General features: G+C 35.1%; 1 protein-coding gene across 1 annotated transcript; it reads left to right on the forward strand.

Moving 5' to 3' along the window:
- The first annotated feature begins 328 nt into the window (after positions 1-328).
- Positions 329-22,184, forward strand: LOC129227006 (low choriolytic enzyme-like). The gene is made up of 9 exons (XM_054861636.1): positions 329-451; positions 3,344-3,406; positions 3,496-3,537; positions 3,931-3,957; positions 8,859-8,923; positions 13,475-13,562; positions 15,528-15,648; positions 19,657-19,835; positions 21,795-22,184. The coding sequence occupies exons 1-9, from the start codon at positions 376-378 to the stop codon at positions 22,007-22,009; spliced, it is 876 nt and encodes a 291-aa protein (XP_054717611.1). The 5' UTR covers positions 329-375; the 3' UTR covers positions 22,010-22,184.
- Positions 22,185-23,160: the final 976 nt, after the last annotated feature.

The raw sequence follows: 23,160 nt of genomic DNA on the forward strand, positions 1-23,160 counted from the left end.
TTCACCCATGCATTTGGGAGGTCCGGCTTCACATTTATTAGCGGCATTCACCTTGATCACATTTCCTAGCCTCCATTGCACCCTGAGGCACCGTGAACTCACCTCCGGGAGCCAAATAGCTTGTCAAAAGCACCCGTAGTTTTGACAGTGTGCCCTACTTTACATTTCCTGCAATTTTCAACTCACTCGCGTAAGTCCTTCGTGGTGTTGCAATTGTCACAAACAGGAGTATATATGATGTTAAACTTTATATACACTTTAATTGAAGAAGGGAAATCCGCTGGAATTCTGTCCTCAATACTGAGAAATGGCGTTCATGCATCAAGTTTTTTTTACATTAAGCTATTTTAATTTCAGCGGACAAGACATTGAAAGATGTTGAAGTGCGGGATCGTTTTGTTTTTTGTTTTCTGCTTAATTTCAGTTTCTACATCAGAAGACGATGTGCGTTGTAAGTATATTTCTAAAAGTTATTCAACATACTACTAAATAGTTTAACTATCTGATCGTTGATTTACAAAAAAATTCATTTAAAATCCGATCCAGTTTAAATAGGCCGACGCATCAGCTTAAGTTTAGCCATTTTGGATCGGATTTTTCATTGTTGCACTGCTTGGGTTACCACAGCAAAGTTTCGGATTTCGCCAAATTTGCAGAAAATAATATTTCATTTTATAAACAATTCATGTGCCGCTAATAATTGCTTACAATGAACAATAACCAATGCGATAACTCGTCAGAAAAGACAACCACTCAAACACGCGCTCCGATCCAAAATGGCTGATCTTAAGCTGATGCGTCGGCTCGTATATATAGGGGCCTTAGTTTAAATAAAGCGAGCAAGAACTGCGATAGTTACAGAAAATCTGAATGCAAAAATATATAAGAAAAGGTAATTTGAACATGATTTTGAAGTACATAATCGTTCTCCCCTTCTTAATTATTTCACTATTTTTCAGAAGAAAAAAAACATTAAAATATTATAAATGTATTTTTGTTTGAAATGTAGGCACCTAATTAGACATTTTCTGCTAAAAATCTTCGTTGTTGTGACTTTGGGCAATATTTACTTTTAATTCCCCACGACTAAAAGTTGGCAAAAGATTCGTTTCAGTATTAATCAAAAAAAAAAAAAAAAGAAAGAAAGAAAAAGAATCCCATTAAACTTAGAGAAAAGTTTCAGTTTCGAGGAAAAGCATTGTTATCTTTTTCAAGGAAAAGTGTCACAAGTATCAATACTGGTTAAGTATTGAGCTAATCAATAAATAGATGAAATAAAACAATGAAAACTTTATTTTAATTACTTAAGTCAATCGATACCAAATATCAGTTTTGTAATTTTTTTTCCTGAGCAAGGTGTTTATAAAATCTTGCTCTAATAAATAGATGAAATAAATAAATAGATGATGAGATCAATAAATAGATGAAATAAAACAATGAAAACTTTATTTTAATTACTTAAGTCAATCGATACCAAATATCAGTTTTGTAATTTTTTTTCCTGAGCAAGATGTTTATAAAATCTTGCACTAATAAATAGACGAAATAAATAAATAGATAATGAGATCAATTAATAGATGAAATAAAACAATGAAAACTTTATTTTAATTACTTAAGTCAATCGATACCAAATACCAGTTTTGTAATTTTTTTTTCCTGAGCAAGGTGTTTATAAAATCTTGCACTAAAAAATAGATGAAATAAATAAATAGATGATGAGATCTATAAATAGATGAAATAAAACAATGAATTCTTTATTTTAATTGCTTAAGTCAGTCGGTACCAAATATCAGAGTTTTGTAAATTTTTTTTCCTGTGTTTATAAAATCTTGCACTAATAAAGAAAAATCGGTTAAAATAAATAAATAAACTAAAACTACTTCATGTTTAAACATAATTCTTTTTTATATTAATCCTTATCTAAAAAAGTTTAGCTCACAACATTTATACACTTTTACGTGGCACCTTTCGTAGTTCTGACACTATTTAGAGATGATTTTCAACTTAGCGCCAATCACTAGCAATGCTAGAACTTTCTTTCTTCGGGGGGGGGGGGGGGGGGAGGGCTTGGAGTCCTGTTGTTTGTCTGTTTGGTGGGTTAACAGCCCTTATGTGGATATAAAAGGATTATTTTCCTTATCTGGAAAAATCCTCAATCCAAGACGTAAGACTAAGGATTTTTCTAATGAGCAAGCTCTTAAAACGTTTTATTTTTGTCTTGTACGCTCCAAACTCGAGTACTAAAGTCTTATTTGGAATCCTTACGACACTAATAAAGCTAAAACTCTTGCGCAGATTCAATCCAAATTTATTTATTACTTGTGTTACAGAAATGATAATCACGATTGCTTATTGTTCTCACTTGACTCTTTTTGGCGTCCTATGATTTTATTTTTCCACCGACACCCTCCGCTCCATCACCGTCGACCGGCTCCTCACGATGCTGCTCCTATAGCGAAAGCCGTCTCCCGGTTGCGTCCATATCCTACACACACGCGCATACATACACAACTACACACACGCACGCACACACACATACACGCACGAACACACAAATACACACATACACAAACACATACACAAACACATACACACACATACAAAAACACATACACACACAAACTTATACACACATGCTTACACACACATACACATACCCCTACACACAAACACACATACCCCCCCACACACACAACAAGCACGCACGCCTACATACACGCACTCGTGATTGCGGAAAACATAATTTGAATTCAAGATATCAAAATTCAAATTAATTTTTCTTTTTTTTTTTTGACTTATTCTAACTTTTATTTGTGTAATATTTATAATGTTTCCAGTTTTAAATCACGCCGTGAACTTTTGTGTCTTCTTTTTATCTATAAGGTACTAAATAATTTAATTGACTGCTCTGATATTGTTAATTCGACCCACCTTGCTGTCCCAAATAGGACTCTTAGTAGTCGTTCAAGTTTTAAAAATATTTGTACCAGATTTAACTATGTTGCTAATTTTTGTCTTTTTAAATTTTACAAGCTTTTTAACATTCATTGTCGTGATTTAGATATTTTTAACATGTTATTTTATAATTTTAAGTCTGGAGGTTTCAATACTTTAAAGGGATAATTTGTTTTAATTGCTATTTGGTATATTATTTTGACACTGTAATTGGATTTTCTCTGTAGTGTGCAATATTTTTAATAAATAAATGAAATAAATAACACTGAAAATGCGCAACAATTACAGCTTAGTATTTTGAAACGAAACTATTTTTTTTTCATGACTGTAAAACTTAAGGACTTTATTCAGCATTAATTTTGTTAAAATGACGAGAAATTGTTTTCAGCTGTTGAACCCGAAGAACTGGAAAAATTGTTAGAAGAGGGTAATTATGAAGAATTCAGCAAATGTAAGTTCAATATTCGCACCAACACAGATTATATCATAGTTGTTAAACAATCGTAACTAATACTATAATTAATGCTTAATTTTTTCTAGTGATGCGTATTGATGATGTAAGACTAGTGGTTCCTAAAGATGGTGAGCTTTTTCTTTTTAAAACCAATTTATACACTTTGATGCTTTCTTAATTTTCTGAGAAAAATTAATTTTTTTTTCTCCTTATTACTTCACTTTTAAACAAATAAATAATTTAAAATAACTTTTATGTTTCGAATTTACATTAGTATAGAATCAAGAAAATCAAGTAATTAAACAGGTTTTTGAAGTTTGTTTGTTTCTTCATTTCTCTTTGAAATCACAAAAAAAAAAAAAGTTTCTTTTAAAATTTTTTGAACTTATTGTGAAAGAATTCATGTTCATGACTTTTACTAAGTGAATTTTAAAAAAAGGCTTTTTTTTTTAAATTGGTACATAATGAATACATTTTTGAGGTAGCATAATGGAATTGATGTTCCTTTTTTTCTTTTCCAGACAATAGTGATCCTATGTACCATGATGGTAAGTACAATTTTCATTTTGACAAAAAGTAAATAAAGCGATTGTCATATTATACGATGAATAAGGAAAAAAACAGAGAAAAAGTACGACGGTTTGTTAGTGTGACCTAATTGAAGTTAGAGTTTGTTTATTTATATTCATGTGATTTGAAAGTTGCTTTGCCTTAATGCATATGTAGGTACAGATGTACTCTAAAAGCACAGATATATTATAAAATAAATATTTTAACGAAATTCATGTAGATTTTAAACTTTGCAGTTGATAAATAAATTATAATTTGCATGCAACAAAACTTAATTGTTTCTCGGAGAGGAAGGGGATTCGAAGAGGGGGGAGGGGGGGTGTAGCTCCTTAAGCACAACTCGATTCACGTATAAATGGTGAACAAGAGACAAAATTTTAAAAGTTTTGTCAAGTGTATTTATTTTAAACTAGCTTACTACCCGGCGTTGCCCGGGTGCTTCTCAATGCAATATATCTTTTAGATAACACTAGTCTACAAAAAAAAAAGAAAAAAAACTTTTTTCTGTTACATGGAAAAACATACCTGATCTTAGTGTAAAATGATGCGCTGAATTCAAATATGCAAACTGTTTTTCTCCATCACCCACAGATTTTTTGTAACACGAGACGGAAGTTTGAAATAAATGTTCATATTCACATGCTTGACTAATATTAAAATAATGATCAAAAACTTAGCTATTGTTCTTTTCTCTCTGTATTTGGCATCAGGAGCATGCATTTTAAGCGTCTAGCATTAATCAGCAAAAATTTATTCACTTGAGCAACGGGGCCCCTCCAAAGATGCGGGTGTCCTTGTTTATTGGAGGGTGTCGTCGACTAGCAAGACTGTTCCCCAGAGCATTCCAAACATTTTCAATGGAAATCAGATCTAGAAAATGCTGGCCATCCGATGGGTTCAATATTCTCCCTCTCCAGACACTCCTGGATAGTGACTGTTCGATGACACGTTGCGTTGTCATCCACGAAAACGAATTCATCGCCCACAGCACCTTGGAACATGCAAACATGAGGTAGTAGAACAACCTCAATGTATCCCTGGCCAGCCATAGTCTTTTTGGCAGCACATGAGCGAACGTACGGTCATTGATCATGATCCCAGTTCACGCTTTAGGATATTTGTCATTATCTTTTGTGTTTTCCGGCCTGTATTCAGTACCACTCTCAAGCCAGATCAGTTTCGTCAATAGTTAGACGACAGACTGAACCTGCTGTCATCTGAGAATAGTACACAAGCTCAGTCGACTTCTCTCCAATTGTGAAGCTGATCACCTCATTACAAACGGGCGAAACGCTGACTTGTAGACAATGGGGTGTACAAAACAAGCTGTCATGCATGTAGTCCTACTGCTTGCAAACGTCTGGCTACAGTTTTTCGGGACATTTGCTTGCTAGTAGCAGCAGGAAACTGCTTTGCGACTTCAGTAGCTGTGTTGCGGCTGTTAATTTTTGTTGCTAGCGCTATGTACCAATCTTCTGCTGACGTCGTACTGAGTATACGACCTCCCCCGTGACATTTGCTACACATTCATTTTGAAATGAATTCCAAACCTTCGAAACAACCCTGCGGCTAACGTTGAACTCCCTGGTAACAACTGACACTTTTTGCTCTTCTTAAATCTTGCCGTCAACACGGTCACCCGCAAAACCTTCTTAGGAATGTCGGGAAGACATACCGAAAAATTCAAGTTCGTCAATTGATTCTTTCCCGTCAAACTTTGTTTTTGAACAACAATAGTCGTCGCGCGCCAAATCCTTTATATCGCGTATCAGTGCTATCACGTGACGAACAACGTCATAAATCTAAAATTTGCATACGCAAAACACGTCTTACCGTATCCCACATTTATGCTAATTTCCATATTTCCTTTCCTTCCATTTTGTGGTTCTTAACGCTAATATTACCATCCGTCCTTAGCAATTGTCCACCAATGTAATTAGTTAAACTGAAAACACTTTAATTAAAAACTTTTTTTTTAGCTAATAACGAAAATACTGGTATTTCACCCCAGCAAATACCGGTATTACAAAATGGCAAAATAGCTCCAAATACCGGTATTCGGTATACCGGTATTGCAATCACCACTTGCAACGATAAAACATTTGTCTAGATTTAAATTTTATTTCAAATTTTTAAAACCTGATACTTGCCGTAAATGTTGTACATGATAACTCACACTGATGCAGGTAGTGAGCGCACTAATTTAATTTGTTGCTCTAGTGTATTTTTTTTGAGAATATAGAAATTTTAACTTACAGAGGCACAGTCGTCATGAGGGGTAGGAATGGTTCCACTGAATATTAGTTGCCATAGATTAGCTACAGTTATTGTTTTAAGTTACATAAAGCATGTGGACGCGAACTTATGGACCAATATATAAAAAAACCATCAGTTGAACTACGTTATAGAGAAAGAAGTAGGCATGCACATTTTGTTCACTCAGTCAGTCTGTCCGCATCAGTTTTTTTTCCATTATTTGCAGGCCATGAAATTAAAAAAAAAAAATATCTTGTTTGTACTTACAACTGTATAATAGACAATTCTTTTGTTTGCATTTTACAAAGGCTTGCTGCACATTTTGTTCCCCTTATCTGCAGCTTCAAATCGAAGGAAATGTATTTCCACGTTTTGAAACGTAGTCTAAAAACTAAAAAAATAAATGATTAAAAATTTTCTAATTCGTAATTTTAACTAAAAACTTGCTCCTAAATACTGTTCTTAGCCCCCCCTTCCAGCAGCAAGAAGAAATGCATTTTTGTGTGAACACAACCTTACGTATGCAACATAAAGCTATCTGTATGGGAAATAGGTAAATTTCAGAGGGGCATTTAAATTACTTAATCACCTGCTCTGAAGACTTAATGATTGTGGTAGAGAACGGAAATCTCACTGGAGATTGTAATTTCTTGAAGTTTAAAGAATGATATCTATTTTATTGCAATTAGGGTGGTTATACATGAGATACAAAATGCTTCACCTTTTCCCTTCACTGTTAAGAGACTTGCTTCGATTACACTGATACATGTCCATCATATTTTACAGCATTTCTTCAATGACAGTTGAAATGCTTGTTGATACTTACAGACTTCCAATATTTTTCGATTGTTTGCAATAAAAGTTATCGAATTGAGCCATTTAACTGGGAATGGAGCTTTGCTCAACTTATTTCTCGATGAAGATCAAAAAGAAAAAACTTCGCAATATGTAACAATATTTCATCATGCCCTTTTCAGTAGCAATCTCTTTGTGTCAAAAGTTGCATCATACCCGCTAATTGGTTTAAAGTTATTGTTAGTTGGCGAAGATGCTCCATCAGGTGTACTATTGCACGAGCGTTAAAGTAATATAAAATTTTAAAGGATTAAGAAATTTGTTTACATAAAAAATGGAGCAATTTTATGATTTTTAAAACAGTTTAAATTTAAAATAATATTTCTTTGCATTTTTTTCAAACTTTAAACTTTTACCCTTCAAAAACTATACGACCATATCAAATTTCCGTGCGGTTTTGCGGTCTAAAGGTGCACAGCCTTTTATTTTACCACACACTGGCAATCCTAGTATGGTAGTTTATGTACATGTAATAAACGCCATGACTATCCCCCTCCCGCTTCAAAAATGAATTCCAACTACGCTACTATGCACAAAAATGATTATTTTGCAATTCAATTGTCATACTAGTATTTTTACTCCTGATCTTTGATAACCTGGAGCGATTTTTGTTAAACTTAGTTGAACCGAATTAGGTAAATCATGGAAAAGTATGAAGAACATATACGTATTGCATATTGATTTCTTTAAGGATAATACAATATTTAATTAAATTTATGTTGCAAGGATGTGGTTGTAATATAAGTTCAGTATTCTAATGCTAAAAGTGTTGATGATAGTACATCCATAATGAATGCATTATTAATACCTATCTCATTTTGGTATTTTCTGTGCTGTTCATGTAGAAAATCCTGATCAAAAATTTCGTTTATCGTTACGGTATTATTACTTGAAAACTTATTAGCGAAAGGTGACAAGCAAATGAAGTAGAACCGACGCGACGGTGATTTCAATGCATCCCTGTTTCTATGCAAGGTGCAACTTAAGAAATACTGAACAGCAGCACTTCTTTCTAATTCGGCTGTCTTGCCAAGCATGCTTTACGCTGGTCGCTAATCGGCATTAACGGCCATTCTTAAGGATACTTTTTGTTATGATTGCATTTAAAATATCTACTGGAGGTTATATGTTGCTAATCATTTTCATTTGCTTTGAACCGAGGTTCACAAATTTAACGATTACAGTTAATCTTTGAAGAGACTTCATTTCGGGTAATTTTTACAGGCTTTTCATTCAGACCAAATTCATAACGATACGAATATTCGTTCGTGTAGAAAAGAGTAATTTTATGATTAAAAATGTAAACTTGAACCTCTTTGGATCTTTTTTAAATTCCAAAAACCAGCCTATATGAATACCTGAGCAACAATTTACCTCTGTACCAAATTTGGAAGAAATCCGACTAAAACTGTGGATTTGTATAAGAAACACACACACACACACACACAAACATACATCCATTTATATATATATATATATATAGAAAATAATATTGATCTTGGATACTACCGAGTTGAGTTAGGAAAAGAGAAACATTTATCAGAATTATCAAAGCAAGTTTCATTGTACTGGTCACTTCAATTTTCATCGCATTTGGTATCCATGAGAATTTATTTTCTGCATGTTTATTTCAATAAATATGAGAAGAATTTCATGCAAGTCTAAACCAAAACATCAACGGGCTTCACAGAGCTGTCAAAAGCAAGTTAAACGTATTCGTTGATACAATGACAGGTGTTTGGTAAATTTTTAATTATTTTTTTTTCAGGCGTCCCATTTGGTGACATTTTAATCCCTAAAGGAGAAGAGGAACTAGAGGAAGGAGAGGAATCGGTACGTACGCACCACAAAGCAGAGCCTTTTCATTTGCAATGAACTAAATTAGTTTTATCTACCTGCAATAGGACAATTAAAAATATATGACAACTTTTATAGATATTCATTATTTAATTTACTAATTTTATTGGATTTTATAAAGTATTTCACTCATTATTCTTTATTCCATAACTAGTGGTACCCGCACGGCTTTGCCCGTAATAGAAAATTAAAAGGTCTTTTGGTTCGCCTGTATATTTACAAATAATGTATGGTGAATTTTCTCGCCAATTGGCTTGTACCCATGTTACGGTTCCACGTTATGATAATTTCGTATCTCGCCAATTGGCTTGTCCCCATGTTAAGGTTCCACGTTATGATAATTTCGTAATTTACTCGTCCATCTTATGATAGTTTTGTTCTTAAAATTGGAATAGAAAAAGAAACACATCGAAATTTCGAAAAATCACTTCGAGGTGCACACCCCCATGCTACAAACTAACTTTGTGCCAAATTTCATGAAAATCGGCTGAACGGTCTAGGCGCTATGCGCTTCACAGAGATCCAAACATCCTACAGACATCCAGACATCCTCCAGACATACTCCGGACATCCAGACAGAGCGACTTTCAGCTTTATTATTAGTAAAGATTTCACTCCTTATTCTTTATTCAATAACTAAACAAAATGTATTTTTTTAAAATTTCATTTAAGATATGGTCACTTTTTTCGCAATAGATGGGTTAGGGGCGGTCCACAAATGATATATCAGTTTGGATGGGTAAGGGAGTTCATGAAGTTGTGACATTTTGTGCCAAGGAGGAGGGGGCGGACAAGAAGTGTGACATTTCGTAATTTTTTTAAAATCAGAATATGTATATGAAAAACAGTGTGACATATGCGACGGAGGGAAAGGTAAGTTGAAGCGAGACACTTTGTGACCAGTCTAGGGGAGGGGGTCAAATATGCGGAACAAAAGTGTGATATCTGTTATGGACAACCCTGCAGAAAAATTTTGTCCTTCCGTTTTAACTTTTTCACTTTAATTTTTAAATCCATTGTGTGAAAAATTATTATTTAGATTAACAGTTCCTTACTGCTACTTAGGAACCTTGAAGGTACTCATGAGTGAAAAGGAAGAATTATACACAACTCACAAAAATTTTGTTTTGTACTAAGAAGTACAAAAGGTAGGTTGACGAAAACGCCATACCACCACGAAGCAAGAAATAGCATAAAAAATAAAAAACAAAGCAATAAAAATTATTTTGTCTGCTCCGATTTTTTTAACTTTAACTAATAAATTTAAAATGCAAAAAAGAAAAGAAAAGTCCGTTCCAATTAGAACAATTTCTCGTTAATCACTGAAAGTTTTTTGTTTTTCCAGAAACATATCATTCCCTCATAGCTGGAAAAGCTCAATTTATATTTTATTCTGTGACTTGAAGAATCTGTGGATGCCTAATGTCTTTTTTTTATTATTAATTCTACAAATGTCTTTTAAAACCAGTTTGCCTCGAGAATAACCTTTTCTCTCTACTGGTTTTAAGGGTTTGTTTTTATTATTTTAAGTCTAGTTTTTATCTGAATTAACAGTGTTTAAATTACGGTACACATTTATTTAATAGGGGAAAAAACATTTTTATTTTACAGTCTGCTAACTTTGTGCACTGAGCTCCATGTTGGTTCGAAGGAACTGTATGTGGGTCATTCCATGTCAAGTGATCCAAAGTTTTTTCCCTCACCTTTTTGTATTTCTTTGAAATTTGGCTCATCGATTGTACCCTTTGAGGTAATCAAAAGTCCAAATTTTTAGATTTTTATCTCTATTATTTTTTTATTTATGACACTTTGATTTTTCGAAAAACCCGCTTTTTTTCATGGATGCTTGAACATAAAATGGACGATAACTCAGCACCAAATATAGATAGAAAGATTTGGTAAAAAGCATTTTAAAGTACATTAGTTGCTGTTTAATGGGATATGCAACATGACTAATTTCAAAAAAATTTTAATTTAAAAAAAATGAAATTTAAATTTTAAATTTATATTTCTTAGAAAAGATATAATGAATTTTTAAAAAAAAATTCTCAAAAATTTGTGTGTATTTTATCTTTATTTGTGCAAATTTTCAAGTTGGGATCTCAATGGGATCATATTTTTATGAATTTTTAAATAAAATTTGACTTATGAAATAATGACTTTTTTCAGATTCTAACTAGTTAAATATGGGGTTCTTTTACTGGGGATGGTCTAGTAAGTAGTAATTGATCATGACTATTCTTGAAATGAACAGACATGACTTTGTAGATTAGTACCCCCCCCCCCCTCTCCGCCACACAACCACTTTTTATCTTTTTTTTTTTCAAAACTGTATTTAAAAAAAAGCCGGCACGTAAGAGTTATAACCATAATAAACTGGGACGCACGCTGCTAAACATCAGCAGTGACTAAACCTTATAAATGGGGGGGGGGGGGGTCATAAAAAATAAAAGTCAGAAAAACTGAACTCATTTGCAGCTTTTTTTTCTTTCGGAAAGTGAGACGGTAGGGGGAGGGGGGCAATCTGGAATGAAACATAACAACATGGAAGGTTATGCTCAAATTAGCAAAATTTGTTTGATATATAACTGCTTTTAATATATGTATAAATAGATCTCGCTGCATTGCTCTCGTTTACAAGTGAAATTAAAAGAAAACTAGCATTAAAGAAAAGAAAAAACAGCTGCACTCCAAATGTTGTTGAAAGACAGTTTTATGTGGACAGACATATGACCTGATACTTAGATTTATTTTTAGTTTGGTGTAAAAAGAATGAAACAACACGGGGGGAAACACTCCTATTTTGCTGTTATCTTGGGGAAAACTATTTCTTTCCTCCATCCAAATTTGAAAGTTGGTGCAGAGGTAAGGGACGAAATGAATCACAACTTTCCTTATCAGATAGTGAAATAATCAAGTACACTTTGTGAAGTTCGGACTGAAAAAGAAACACTTGGTCTGAAAAAAAAAAGCATCAGGTGAAGCGTGATACTAGTATAGTGTTAATCGTATGTGTGAGTGAATGTGAGGGAGGGGGGGGGGTAATGTACTTTGTCTTGCTTTAAAGAAGAACATTTACCAACTTTTAATATGTTTTCTATTCATTTTGTTTTATTCTATTTATTTATTTATTTTTTACATTTTAAAAATAGTTTTGGAAAAAAATAATAAAAGTGGTGGCCCGGGGGAAGGGGTCTTTTTCTTACTTTAATGAAGAATATTTACCAATTTTTAATAAGTTTACTATTCATTTTGTTTTTTTATTCATTTATTTATTTTTTACATTTTGAAAATAGTTTTAAAAAATAAATAAATAAATAAAATAAATAAAAGTGGTGGTGCGGGGGGGGGGGGGGGGTGCTTGCCAATTTACAAATTCACGTCAGCTCATTTCAAGCATAGTTATGATCAATTACTACTTACTAGACCATCCCCAGTGAGAGAACCCCATATTTAACTAGTTGGAATCTGAAAAATGTCATTATTTCATAAGTCAAATTTTATTTAAAAATTCATAAAAATATGATCCCATTGAGATCCCAACTTGAAACTTTGCACAAATGAAAATAAAATACACACAAAATTTTGAGAATTTTTTTTAAAAAATTCATTATACCTTTTTTGAGAAATTTAAATTTAAAATTTAAATTTCATTTTTTAAAAATTAATTTTTTTTTGAAATTAGTCATGTTGCATATCCCATTAAACAGCAACTAATGTACTTTAAAATGCTTTTTACCAAATCTTTCTATCTATATTTGATGCTGAGTTATCGTCCCTTTTATGTTCAAGCATCCATGAAAAAAAGCAGGTTTTTCGAAAAATCAAAGTGTCATAAATAAAAAAATAATAGAGATAAAAATCTAAAAATTTGGACTTTTGATTACCTCAAAGGGTACAATCGATGAGCCAAATTTCAAAGAAATACAAAAGGGTGAGGGAAAAAATTTCCCAAATTTTGGATCACTTGACATGGAATGAATGACCCATGTGGGACTGTTTTTTTTATTTGTGCCATATTTTGCGGAATTACTTCGCAGTGATAGCTAGGCTGTCAAATCTATTTATATAACTCGAAATTTAACCTGGAAATTAGGAAAAAATACTACTTGTGGGGACTTGGAGCAAGTTCCAGGAACAGGTTGTGCAAGTGGGTAGACAGCTTGAAAACATTGATCTTCATTGGGGACTAATAAATTGACTAGGACCAACCTATCTGGGCCCAAAGCTTATTACTAATAGTCACATTTGCATTTAGTTATTTCCATTTTTATTGTCATTTATTTTATTTATTTTTTCATTTCTAAAGAAACTTTTAGAAAGGACATTTTTATCTATTACGTTGAATGATTTTCATATCATTATTAAATATGAATACATTTTAAATTTGTTTCAACTTAAATTAGTCTTGATGTCCTATAAATATTTCATTAATAAAATAAAACGCACTGAGAACTCTTCATTTTTTCCTTCCTTTTTGAAGCAATTTAATGAGGAATAAAACTGTGTCGCATACCTATGTTTCAGGAACGAGCCGTTTTAAACTTTAGGAAATACGGTGGAAACAAGTGGCCTAATGGTGTCATTCCTTATGCCATAGCTAATAACCACTACGGTGAGTATTTTCTATCAACATATAATCACTATTCTCACATTTTTTTAAAATATAGAAAATCCTCAAGGATATGAATTTTATATAAAATCTGAGGGCCATTTCTCATGCAATACTTGAACAAAAGAATTTTATACACTGTTTACATTGTTGTGACATCTTTGTCAAAATATTGCAAAACATCGGTTTCGCTTCTGTATACTACGGTTTATATAATAAAAAAACTTAAACAACAACAATTATAATAATACTAGCTGCGTCACCCGGCTTTGCAGGGTCCACTTCGAAAATAAAAGTCATGTCAAGTGACCTGAGTACCTGAGTTCAACACTCAGGCTTCAATCAAAAAAAAAAAAAAAAAAAAGTCAGTGAAATTTTGCGGCAGATTGCGGAAAACCCCTCCAAAAGTAAACATTTTAAATCCCCTGATTACAGGAAAAGCCTCAAAACAAAAACAAGAATTTTACCTGTTCATATTCGAGAAAAAATGACAACAGATCTTTCATCTCAATGATTTTCTTCACGCTTTGAATTTCAATAAAATCAGTTACGGAAAGCTGAGACGAAGCACTGAATAATAATTTGAATGGAAGAAAGCCTTCGAAAAATAGGGATTTTACGTCGAAATCTAAGTGTCATAATTAATAGCTTTTAATTCATATCTCCGCTAATTACTATTGGAGGATTATGTTAAATAGCCAAACATGAAGACGGGAAGATTACGAATCCATTGATACTTGGTTTGATGGTCAGTTCACTGTCCTTCGGAAGAAGAAGCTTGGACATACATAGATATAGAGCCGCTATACAGACAGGCCGACGCATCAGTTTAAGTTTAGCCATTTTGGATCGGATTTTTCAATGTTGCACTGCTTGGGTTACCACAGCGAAGTTTCGGATTTCGCCAAATATGCAGAAAATAACATTTTATTTTATAAACAATTCACATGTGCCGCTAATAATTTGCTCGCAGTGAACAATCAGCAACGCGATAACTCGCCAGAAAAGACAACCACTCAAACACTCGCTCCGATCCAAAAAGGCTGATCTTAAGCTGATGCGTCGGCTCGTATATATAGGGGCCTTGCATAGATACATAGGTACATACATAGATACATAGGTACATATGCTCAGTTTTTAATTATATAAGATGAATAAATAGATATGTAAGATACTCTACAGTTTGATGCCAGTTGTCTAAAATCACAATCTATAAAAAAAAAAAAAAAAAATTAAAAAAAATGCCACAGCAAGAAGACGTCAGGATGAAAAGAACTTTTACATACGTGAGGGCAACATTGATATAAAAAAGTGATTGCAAAATAAAAGCAAAAGGATCATTTATTACGGGAAAAATCACACCACCTCTAGCGTGAATGTACAATGTGATACAGATGAGCATTGGGGCATAACAGTCTCATACGATGTCCCACGTCATCTCGTACCACAATTACTGTAAACGCACCACTAATTTGATCAAGTCTTTATGCAGTCCAACTTACCGTCTCAAGTGATCCCAGATTTGCTCGATTTGTGACAAATCAGGGCATTGCGCAAGCTAGAGAAGGAGATAGTGTGGAAGAGAAAGTCACCTGACACTCTTGCTGTGTGTGACTGAGCATTGTCAAAAAGATTTTGGGTGCGCCGCCATGAATGCCAACGCTAACACCTATGACTGATATTAATACGAATACTATAAATGGTCAAGGTAACTACAATGTATGACAAAGTTGTGAAATAGGTGCTTCCTAAAATCCCAACTAAAACTGAACTAATTTTACTCGATGTCTCACTACTTTTTACGTTGGAAGCGAGACTTGTCATTTTTGTAAATTTTATATTTTTGATGGGACATCTTTTTCTCAACATGGAAAGAAGGACACAACTTTTTCTTTTTCAACACACATATTGAATTTATGCAATGGTTTTAATTACAATAGTTTTTAAATTACAACGCTTTTTTTCCAGACTATAATCAGAGAAATACCATTACCAATGCCATCAATGATTTCAATGCAAAAAATACTGGCACAAGATTCGTACCACGCAGCAATCAAAGAGACTATGTCATGATATTCAGCGGAAATGGGTAAGATCGATATTCATTTACTCAATAATGTACTAAATAAGTTTTGAGAACTAACCCAATAAAAAATAACGTTTTGTAATTTTACATGCGGAGTTCAGTTTGAAGCACTGAGTTGTCTAATTTCATGGCGTAAAAATATCAAATTATGGTTTTCAATTTAAACTATGACAAAGCTTGAGGTCGAAGCTTGTCCAACTGCGATTTGCTTTTCTCCCTGTTTTTGCTGACCTTCTATTTCTTGGGTTGCGTTCGCCGACCTCGACTGCTCAACCGGTGACTAACTGCAAAGTTCTATGATGGGCCGTGGTAGCCCGATCGTTAGAGTGTCGGATTCGGGGCCGGAAGGTACTGCGTTCGAACCTCGATTGTCGAAGACCCACCGTCGTCATTAAAGGGACTGGGCGACGTTAAATATGCTCGTGGTCTCAATGTCCTCCAAGTGAAACGATACCTCTGGGGGTGCTAGCACCAGGTAGCTATTAGCTCCTGGACTAGTTCCAAATTCACATTAACTGTTCGATCCGGTGATGGTGCTGCCATCTATCGGTATATAAAATAATGGAGGCAAGGCACTTAGTATGCAGTCCTCGACATAAATACAGTTGTGACTCTGAATAGGATAGGAAAGTTCTATGATCTACCGGTGCACTGCACGGCTGGCGGCGTGATGGTTAGGCACTGGCCTACTACGCCTGTGGACCCAGGTTCTGTCCTGAGGTGGCCAGTCGTTGGATTTTCGAGATGCCGAAAACCATCAGCGCTCTTGTCGTAATATTATGCGGCATGTAAAAGATCCCTTGGGTATTCGTTTGGCTTAGGCTACATTCGGAAACAGGCACCGATCGCACCGGTGCCACTGCAAGCGGTCGAAACGGTTGAATCCCTAATTGGAAACGTATTGTGACTCGATCGTTCCCGAACGCTTGCGGTGGCACCGGTGCGACCGGTGCCTGTTTCCGAATGCAGCCTTAGGATTCCCTCTGCTAAATTAAATTCCTAGTGCGATTTTGCATCAAAAGACAGCCCAAGTGCCTCCATCTGGTGGAAACTGGGCGTCCAAATTATCCCTGCCATTGACATCCTGCGCCTTAATGGTGGCACATGAAAGACTGAATGCCCTATCGGGGCTAAATATCGTTAGAACGCAGCCCCCCTTAGAAAAAAAAATGATCTACCGGTCGACCGCAATTTAAGCTGTTCATTGTTTGATTGAAACACGCGGCATTTTTGACCAATAATAAGTATTTTTTCACTGCGTGTTATTCGTCTGACGTCATTAGCTGTCATGTGATCAACCGACCAGTAGCTACCGGTAGAGGTCGACAAACGTAGCCGCGATCCGACCTTCCTGAAGGCATAACACAAATATTTTTTCCATTATTTATTTGTTTATTTTTTGAGAAAAATGTTTTCGTTCACAAAATAAAAAGTTTCTAATATCGCTGGTAATATTAAAATGGTCTACAACAGTATATTTTATCCTGTATTAATATATTTACATTGTTTTAGAGTTACCTCATTTAACTATTACGTCATTTTAGATTAAAATCAAGCCTTTTTGCATTCTTATTTTGCTTTCACAAAAATTTAAAGCAGTAAAAAGTAGGAACGCGTTGTCGTCTGAGCTGAGGAATCACGGATTCATATACTCTGTAAACTAGACACCATTTCTCCAATTGTAGGTGCTACTCCTACTTGGGAAAAGTTGGAAATCAGCAAGTGAAATTTCTCTTCTGCAGGGGATAACAGTCCCTACATGCGAATAAGATACTAGACCTAGATTAGGAATGTGCCTTTAAAACAAGTAAGTTGTAAGTTACCGCCCTTGAGGCAGGCCGCAATGGTTGAGGCCTCCATGTGTTGCGGCTTGAGTGAATCGTCGGGTAAGGATCCCCTTTCCAAGATGTTCCGGATGTTCGACCTCATCTGTATCTGTTCAGCGACTTCGGAGTGGTAATTTAAGCAGGAAATGGGCGCTACCGGACCAGATCTTATATCTGAATCCACGGCGTCTGGAGTCGTAAGTGGCCAAGAACAGTTCCACTGGGGACTAAGGGGGTGTTCACATACCCAAAAATGAGGAAATCTGTTTTGTCCGAAAAGGGTTGGTGCGGTGTGTTCGCCCCATTGAGTACCGCCCTTGAGCCAGGGCTAAGTACAAACACTATCGACAGCCTGGTCATGTGACCTTCAGAGTCGCCCGTTTCGTCCTTGTTATGAACTAATTTCAGCTTCAATGGGGGACATCCGCCTCCTGCTTGGTGATTGACTATTCCAGACTGATGAGTCTATAACAAGGACGAAACTGCAGTCCCTGTTGTCATGACCAGGTTTAAATAAGTGCGCGGGAGTGGGGGGGGGGGGGGGAGGGATCTAGCCCCAATCACCAACTAAATTCACCTTTGGTTTTTCACCTATCAGTTTTTATCTCAGTGTTATAGTCTGACCGCGAACAAATAACCCTTGTTCAATCATTTGATAAAACTAGTCCATTCTTGAAATTAGATAGAGAAGGAAGAATGGACGCGTGCTACATTTTCGAGTTCAGCAACAATTTGGCGACGTGAATTTACTCCTAATATACTTTCGTTATGCGAATATTTAGACATGAAATGTTTAAGTTGCAGTAATAACTACGTTGAGTTAGTGAGAAAATAAAAATGACACGCTTTGCAATCTTTATGGCAACCCCGCTCTCGGAAATTTTCAACTGAAATTAAATACAGGAGGAGTGGTTGTCTCTAACATTGACACTTGACACCCTCAGAGACCACCCGCACCTACCAATTGCTCGGTTTATCGGTTTTAAATGCTCAGATAAATCTGAGCAAGTGGGTCTCTGAGGAACTTTATTTAAATACATAAAAATACAGAAAAAATACATTATTATCTGCTACAATCTTGATTTGCTCTTGACAAAAATTTTGGTGATTTAACATTAATAAATGTAATAAAGTTGACAAAACCAATGCATAAAAGCTTGCAATGATACAATTAAACATAAAAGACATTAGAGAGTTGTTGCTTTACAGAAGATAACGTGCTGAAGTGTAGAAAAAAAAACCCTGAATTTAAACGGTATTAACTATAGAAAAAAGAAAAAAAAATGTGTATTAGTCAACGCCTTGAAACATGAAGCCTTCATTAGCCAATAGACTGAAAATCGAGTTAAGTCTGATGCGGGTATGATGTTGTGAAAAGGCAATTAATATGTTTTTATTGAGTGAAAGATTACGTCTGATATGCAAATGCGATGTTAGTGGACAGAAAAAAATGTAATGTTCCGGAGAACCTAATTCCCCGCAAGAGCAATTAGCAGAATCAGAAAGGTTAAATCTGTGAAGATATTGTGGGTCCATGTTAATGGTCCATGGCCAGAAAAGAAAATTGTCTCAAACCTATTTTTAATGCGGGGAGAAAAAACGAATGGTGGGGAAGAATTCGAAGACTCTACGTCCAGTCTCCGCTTCATTCCACCTAAATTGCCAGTCATCTAATGTAGTTGTCTCTAACCAATGGATGCTGAAAGAAATAAAATAAAGACCCACCCACTTACGTAGGACGTGACCTGCCCAATGAGACATTTGGCTTGATCGCAGACAGTTAAAATGTTTTACCTCTTTGATTTGAATTTCTTAAATTCCAAGTTGACTTAATAAGCTCCAGAACCAATAACGTACAGTGAAAAACGTTTAACACGAAGCTGAATGGACCGAAAAAAAATTTCATGATAAAACGAATATCGTGTTAAGGATTTATATTTAAGTGTGCAGTATACAGTCCGGATCGCTATACCAGTTTGCGTAAACCGATTTTTCATGTTAAGCGTTTTCGTGTTAAACGTATTTCACTGTACTTGCAAATTCCGATCTTCAACTGCCCTTTCCGTACCGCCCCTTCACGAAAATGGACAATTCTGAAACAAAACGGAGAGAACGCTCAACTCTTCGCGGTCATACTTTATCACAAGTTTGAATTTTTACCAAAACACCATTTCTTCCATTTTAGGTGCTACTCCTACTTGGGAAAAATTGGAAATCAGCAAGCTCTGTCGCTGCAAAGCAATGGATGCGTACACCACGCAATTGTGCAACACGAAATGATCCACGCTGTTGGATTCACCCATGAACAGAATCGTCCGGACAGAGACAATTTCGTCCGTGTCCTCTGGGAAAACATACCTCAAGGTTCAGTTATTTCACAACTTATTTTTGTACACACACTAATTCAGGGGTGCCCATCTCCCCCGCCACCCCAAGTTCAATGGCGCAAATCCCCCCCCCCCAAATTTCCCACAACTTTCCCTTTTTATTTATTTTATTTTTTAGCTCTCCTTTTTTTTATTTTATTTACTTTTTTTGAATATATATTTTTTTATTTTTAGTTCTCTTTCTTAAAAATTTTATTTACTTTTTTAAATATATTTTATTTATTTATTTATTTTTTGAAAAATTCTGCACGAAACTAAACAAATAAATGAAATAAAATATAAACAGAGTAAAATAAAACAAATAATTTAAACTAAAAATAAATCAATAAATAAATTAAAATAAATAAATACACAAAAAATTAATTTAAATAAATAAATTATCCCCCCCATTTTAATGGCGCAACCTGCGCCATAATCCCCCCCCCCCCCCCTGTTGGCACCCTTGCACTAATTTGGTTCCTTGGAAAAATTGAATGCAAAATTCAAGTTCCAACAGCTTCTTTCGATTTTAGTTGTGGCCATCCATACCATCTATTACCTGCGCGAGAAAGAGTTCCGTCTCCTACCTTAAAAACCCATGCGCAGAACTTTGTTCACATTAACTCGCTTTATAATTCATATGTAGTGAAGCCTCCGTGGCGCAATCGGTTTGTACATTTAGCTGTTACCTGAAATATTGGTGGTTCAAAAATCTACCCGTGAGTGATACATTTTTTAATATTTGAAAAAAAAAACGAAAAAAAAAAAAAGGCGATCGTGGGACTGGATGTCAGAAACGATGCTGTTATTTAATAACATTAACTTATAATGTTGAAGTTGATAATGTTGAATTGAAAAATTTAGCTTTTTTAACTGAGACTTAGTTCGACTTGTTGTTTTAATATACTTTCAGCACTATAAGTTTATGTTGTTCAATAAAAGCAGTTTTTGTTGGCCAGTTCTGTGACTGCAGTTACTTTTATTAATTTTTTTTTACTATTGGTTCCCGCACGGCTTTGCCCGTAATAGAAAAATTAAAAGGTCTTTTGGTTCGCCTGTATATTTACAAATAATGTATGGTGAATTTTCTCGCTAATTGGCTTGTACCCATGTTACGGTTCCACGTTATGTTGGTTTCGTAATTTACTCGTCCATCTTATAATAATTTTGTTCTTAAACTTCGAATAGAAAAAGAACCACATAGAATTTTCGAAAAATCACTTCGAGGTGCACACCCCCATGCTACAAACTAACTTTGTGCCAAATTTCATGAAAATTGGCCGAACGGTCTAGGCGCTATGCGCGTCACCGAGATCCTGACAGACAGAGATCCGGACAGAGAGAGACCCTGACAGACAGAGAAACTTTCAGCTTTATTATTAGTAACTAGTGGTACCCGCACGGCTTTGCCCGTAATAGAAAATTAAAAGGTTTTTTGGTTCGCCTGTATATTTACAAATAATGTATGCTGAATTTTCTCGCCAATTGGTTTGTGCCCATGTTACGGTTCCACGTTATGATAATTTCGTAATTTACTCGTCCATCTTATGATAATTTTGATCTTAAAATTGGAATAGAAAAAGAACCACATCGAATTTCCTTAATATCGCTTCGAGGTGCACACCCCCATGCTACAATCTAACTTTGTGCCAAATTTCATGAAAATCGGCCGAACGGTCTAGGCGCTATGTGCGTCACAGAGATCCTGACAGACAGTGATCCGGACAGAGAGACTTTCAGCTTTATTGTTGGTAAAGATTGACATTGACAGCTCTAGTTTTGTAGCTATTATTAAATATCATAAGCAAATTTCAGACCTCCTCGATTTCCGAAACATCCTCAATATAAGATCAGGATCCAGATGAAGGCAGTATTGAAAATCGAATATTTTACTTCTTCATTTTAATTTCATTTGTTTATTATTATTATTATTATTATTTGATTTTTTATTGTGTAGAATGGCATTCGCAATACCAAAAGGGCAACTCAGACGATTGGGTAACAACGACAGATTACGACTACTACTCGGTGATGCACTACGGAATGAGGGCGCCCGGAACAGGACGCAGGGCATTCCAGATCCTGAGGGGAGGCATCGACGAGAGGTACGTCGGGCAGAGAGGAGGCATGACGGGTCTGGATGTGCAGAAGATCAGAAACGCATACAGATAGAACACAGAAAATGGACGTCCCCTCAAGTCGAGTATTAATAACCTAAGCTAAAGGTTATTAATATTCCGACGCAATATGTTTATTTGTCATTGCCCTGCTTTTGAACTATTGAAAACATTGGAAAATAATGTATTTCTTTTCCACGAAAATAATAAAGTTTCTTTTATTAAAAGTTCTTTTTGGTGGAACATTTACGGAACGGTACTTTTAATTCATTGCTTCGTTATAGAATAGTATGATCAGTGAATAAACACCACGCAATGAGTGAACTGTTTGTTTTAGGTTTTTTTCCTCCCCCCCCCCTTTTTTTAAAAATAAGTTTTCAAACATTTCTTCTTGATACTACAGTAACTTACTTCTATTTACAATTTCAAAAAGGAAAGAAAACGAATTAATAAATAATTTGGATAGATAAAAAAATAGATAATTTGTAACAAAAAAGGGGGGAAGTGAAAAAATGAGGGGTGGGGGGATAAAACCAAAAGAAGAGTTATCAGAAAAGAGAATAACGTAAAAAGGAGTGTAAAATAAATACAGAATATGAAAAACATTCAGCAGAACTTTAGTTTAAGACAAAGACTAAGCATGTTCATTAGAGGTGGGCAGTGTCGTTATTTTCAATGATCCGTTCATTAGAGGGATTCGTTGTTTCTTATGTGTGATAAATGTTAGTAATAAACTTGTTTCTTGTGCTACCTCGGAATTATCTAATCAATACGCGGAACTCGGACACTTACGTCACAACATGATACTCCGGTCCACGTCCTGATACTCCGGTTTCCTAATAAGGTGAAACATGGCCTCATTGGGCAGCAATTTACTTTTTTAGGTTATCAAATATCAGGAAAAAATGACGGTACACATAAATTAGGCTAGAACAGCTATATAGATAGATCGACGCATCAGCTTAAGTTTAGCCATTTTGGATCGGATTTTTCAATGTTGCGGAGCTAGGTTACCACAGCAAAGTTTCGTGTTTCGCCAAATTTGCCGTAAATAATTTTTTATTTAATAAACAATTCACGTGTGTGTGTGTGTGTGTGTGTGTGCAGCTAATAATTGCTCGCAGTGAACAATCGCCAAACGCGATAACTCGCCAGAGAAGACAACCTCGCAAACACGCGCTCCGATCCAAAATGGCTGATCTCAAG

The sequence above is a fragment of the Uloborus diversus genome, chromosome 7 (assembly GCF_026930045.1).
Source record: "Uloborus diversus isolate 005 chromosome 7, Udiv.v.3.1, whole genome shotgun sequence".
NCBI lineage: Eukaryota > Metazoa > Arthropoda > Arachnida > Araneae > Uloboridae > Uloborus > Uloborus diversus.

What these genes read in the sequence shown, in the direction of transcription:
- LOC129227006 (XM_054861636.1), top strand. Translation starts at nt 376, where the DNA reads ATGTTGAAGTGCGGGATCGTTTTGTTTTTTGTTTTCTGCTTAATTTCA. An exon ending in TGATCCTATGTACCATGATG is followed by an intron (nt 3,958 to 8,858) that starts GTAAGTACAATT and finishes TTTTTTTTTCAG; the next exon opens with GCGTCCCATTTGGTGACATT. An exon ending in ATGATATTCAGCGGAAATGG is followed by an intron (nt 15,649 to 19,656) that starts GTAAGATCGATA and finishes CTTCCATTTTAG; the next exon opens with GTGCTACTCCTACTTGGGAA.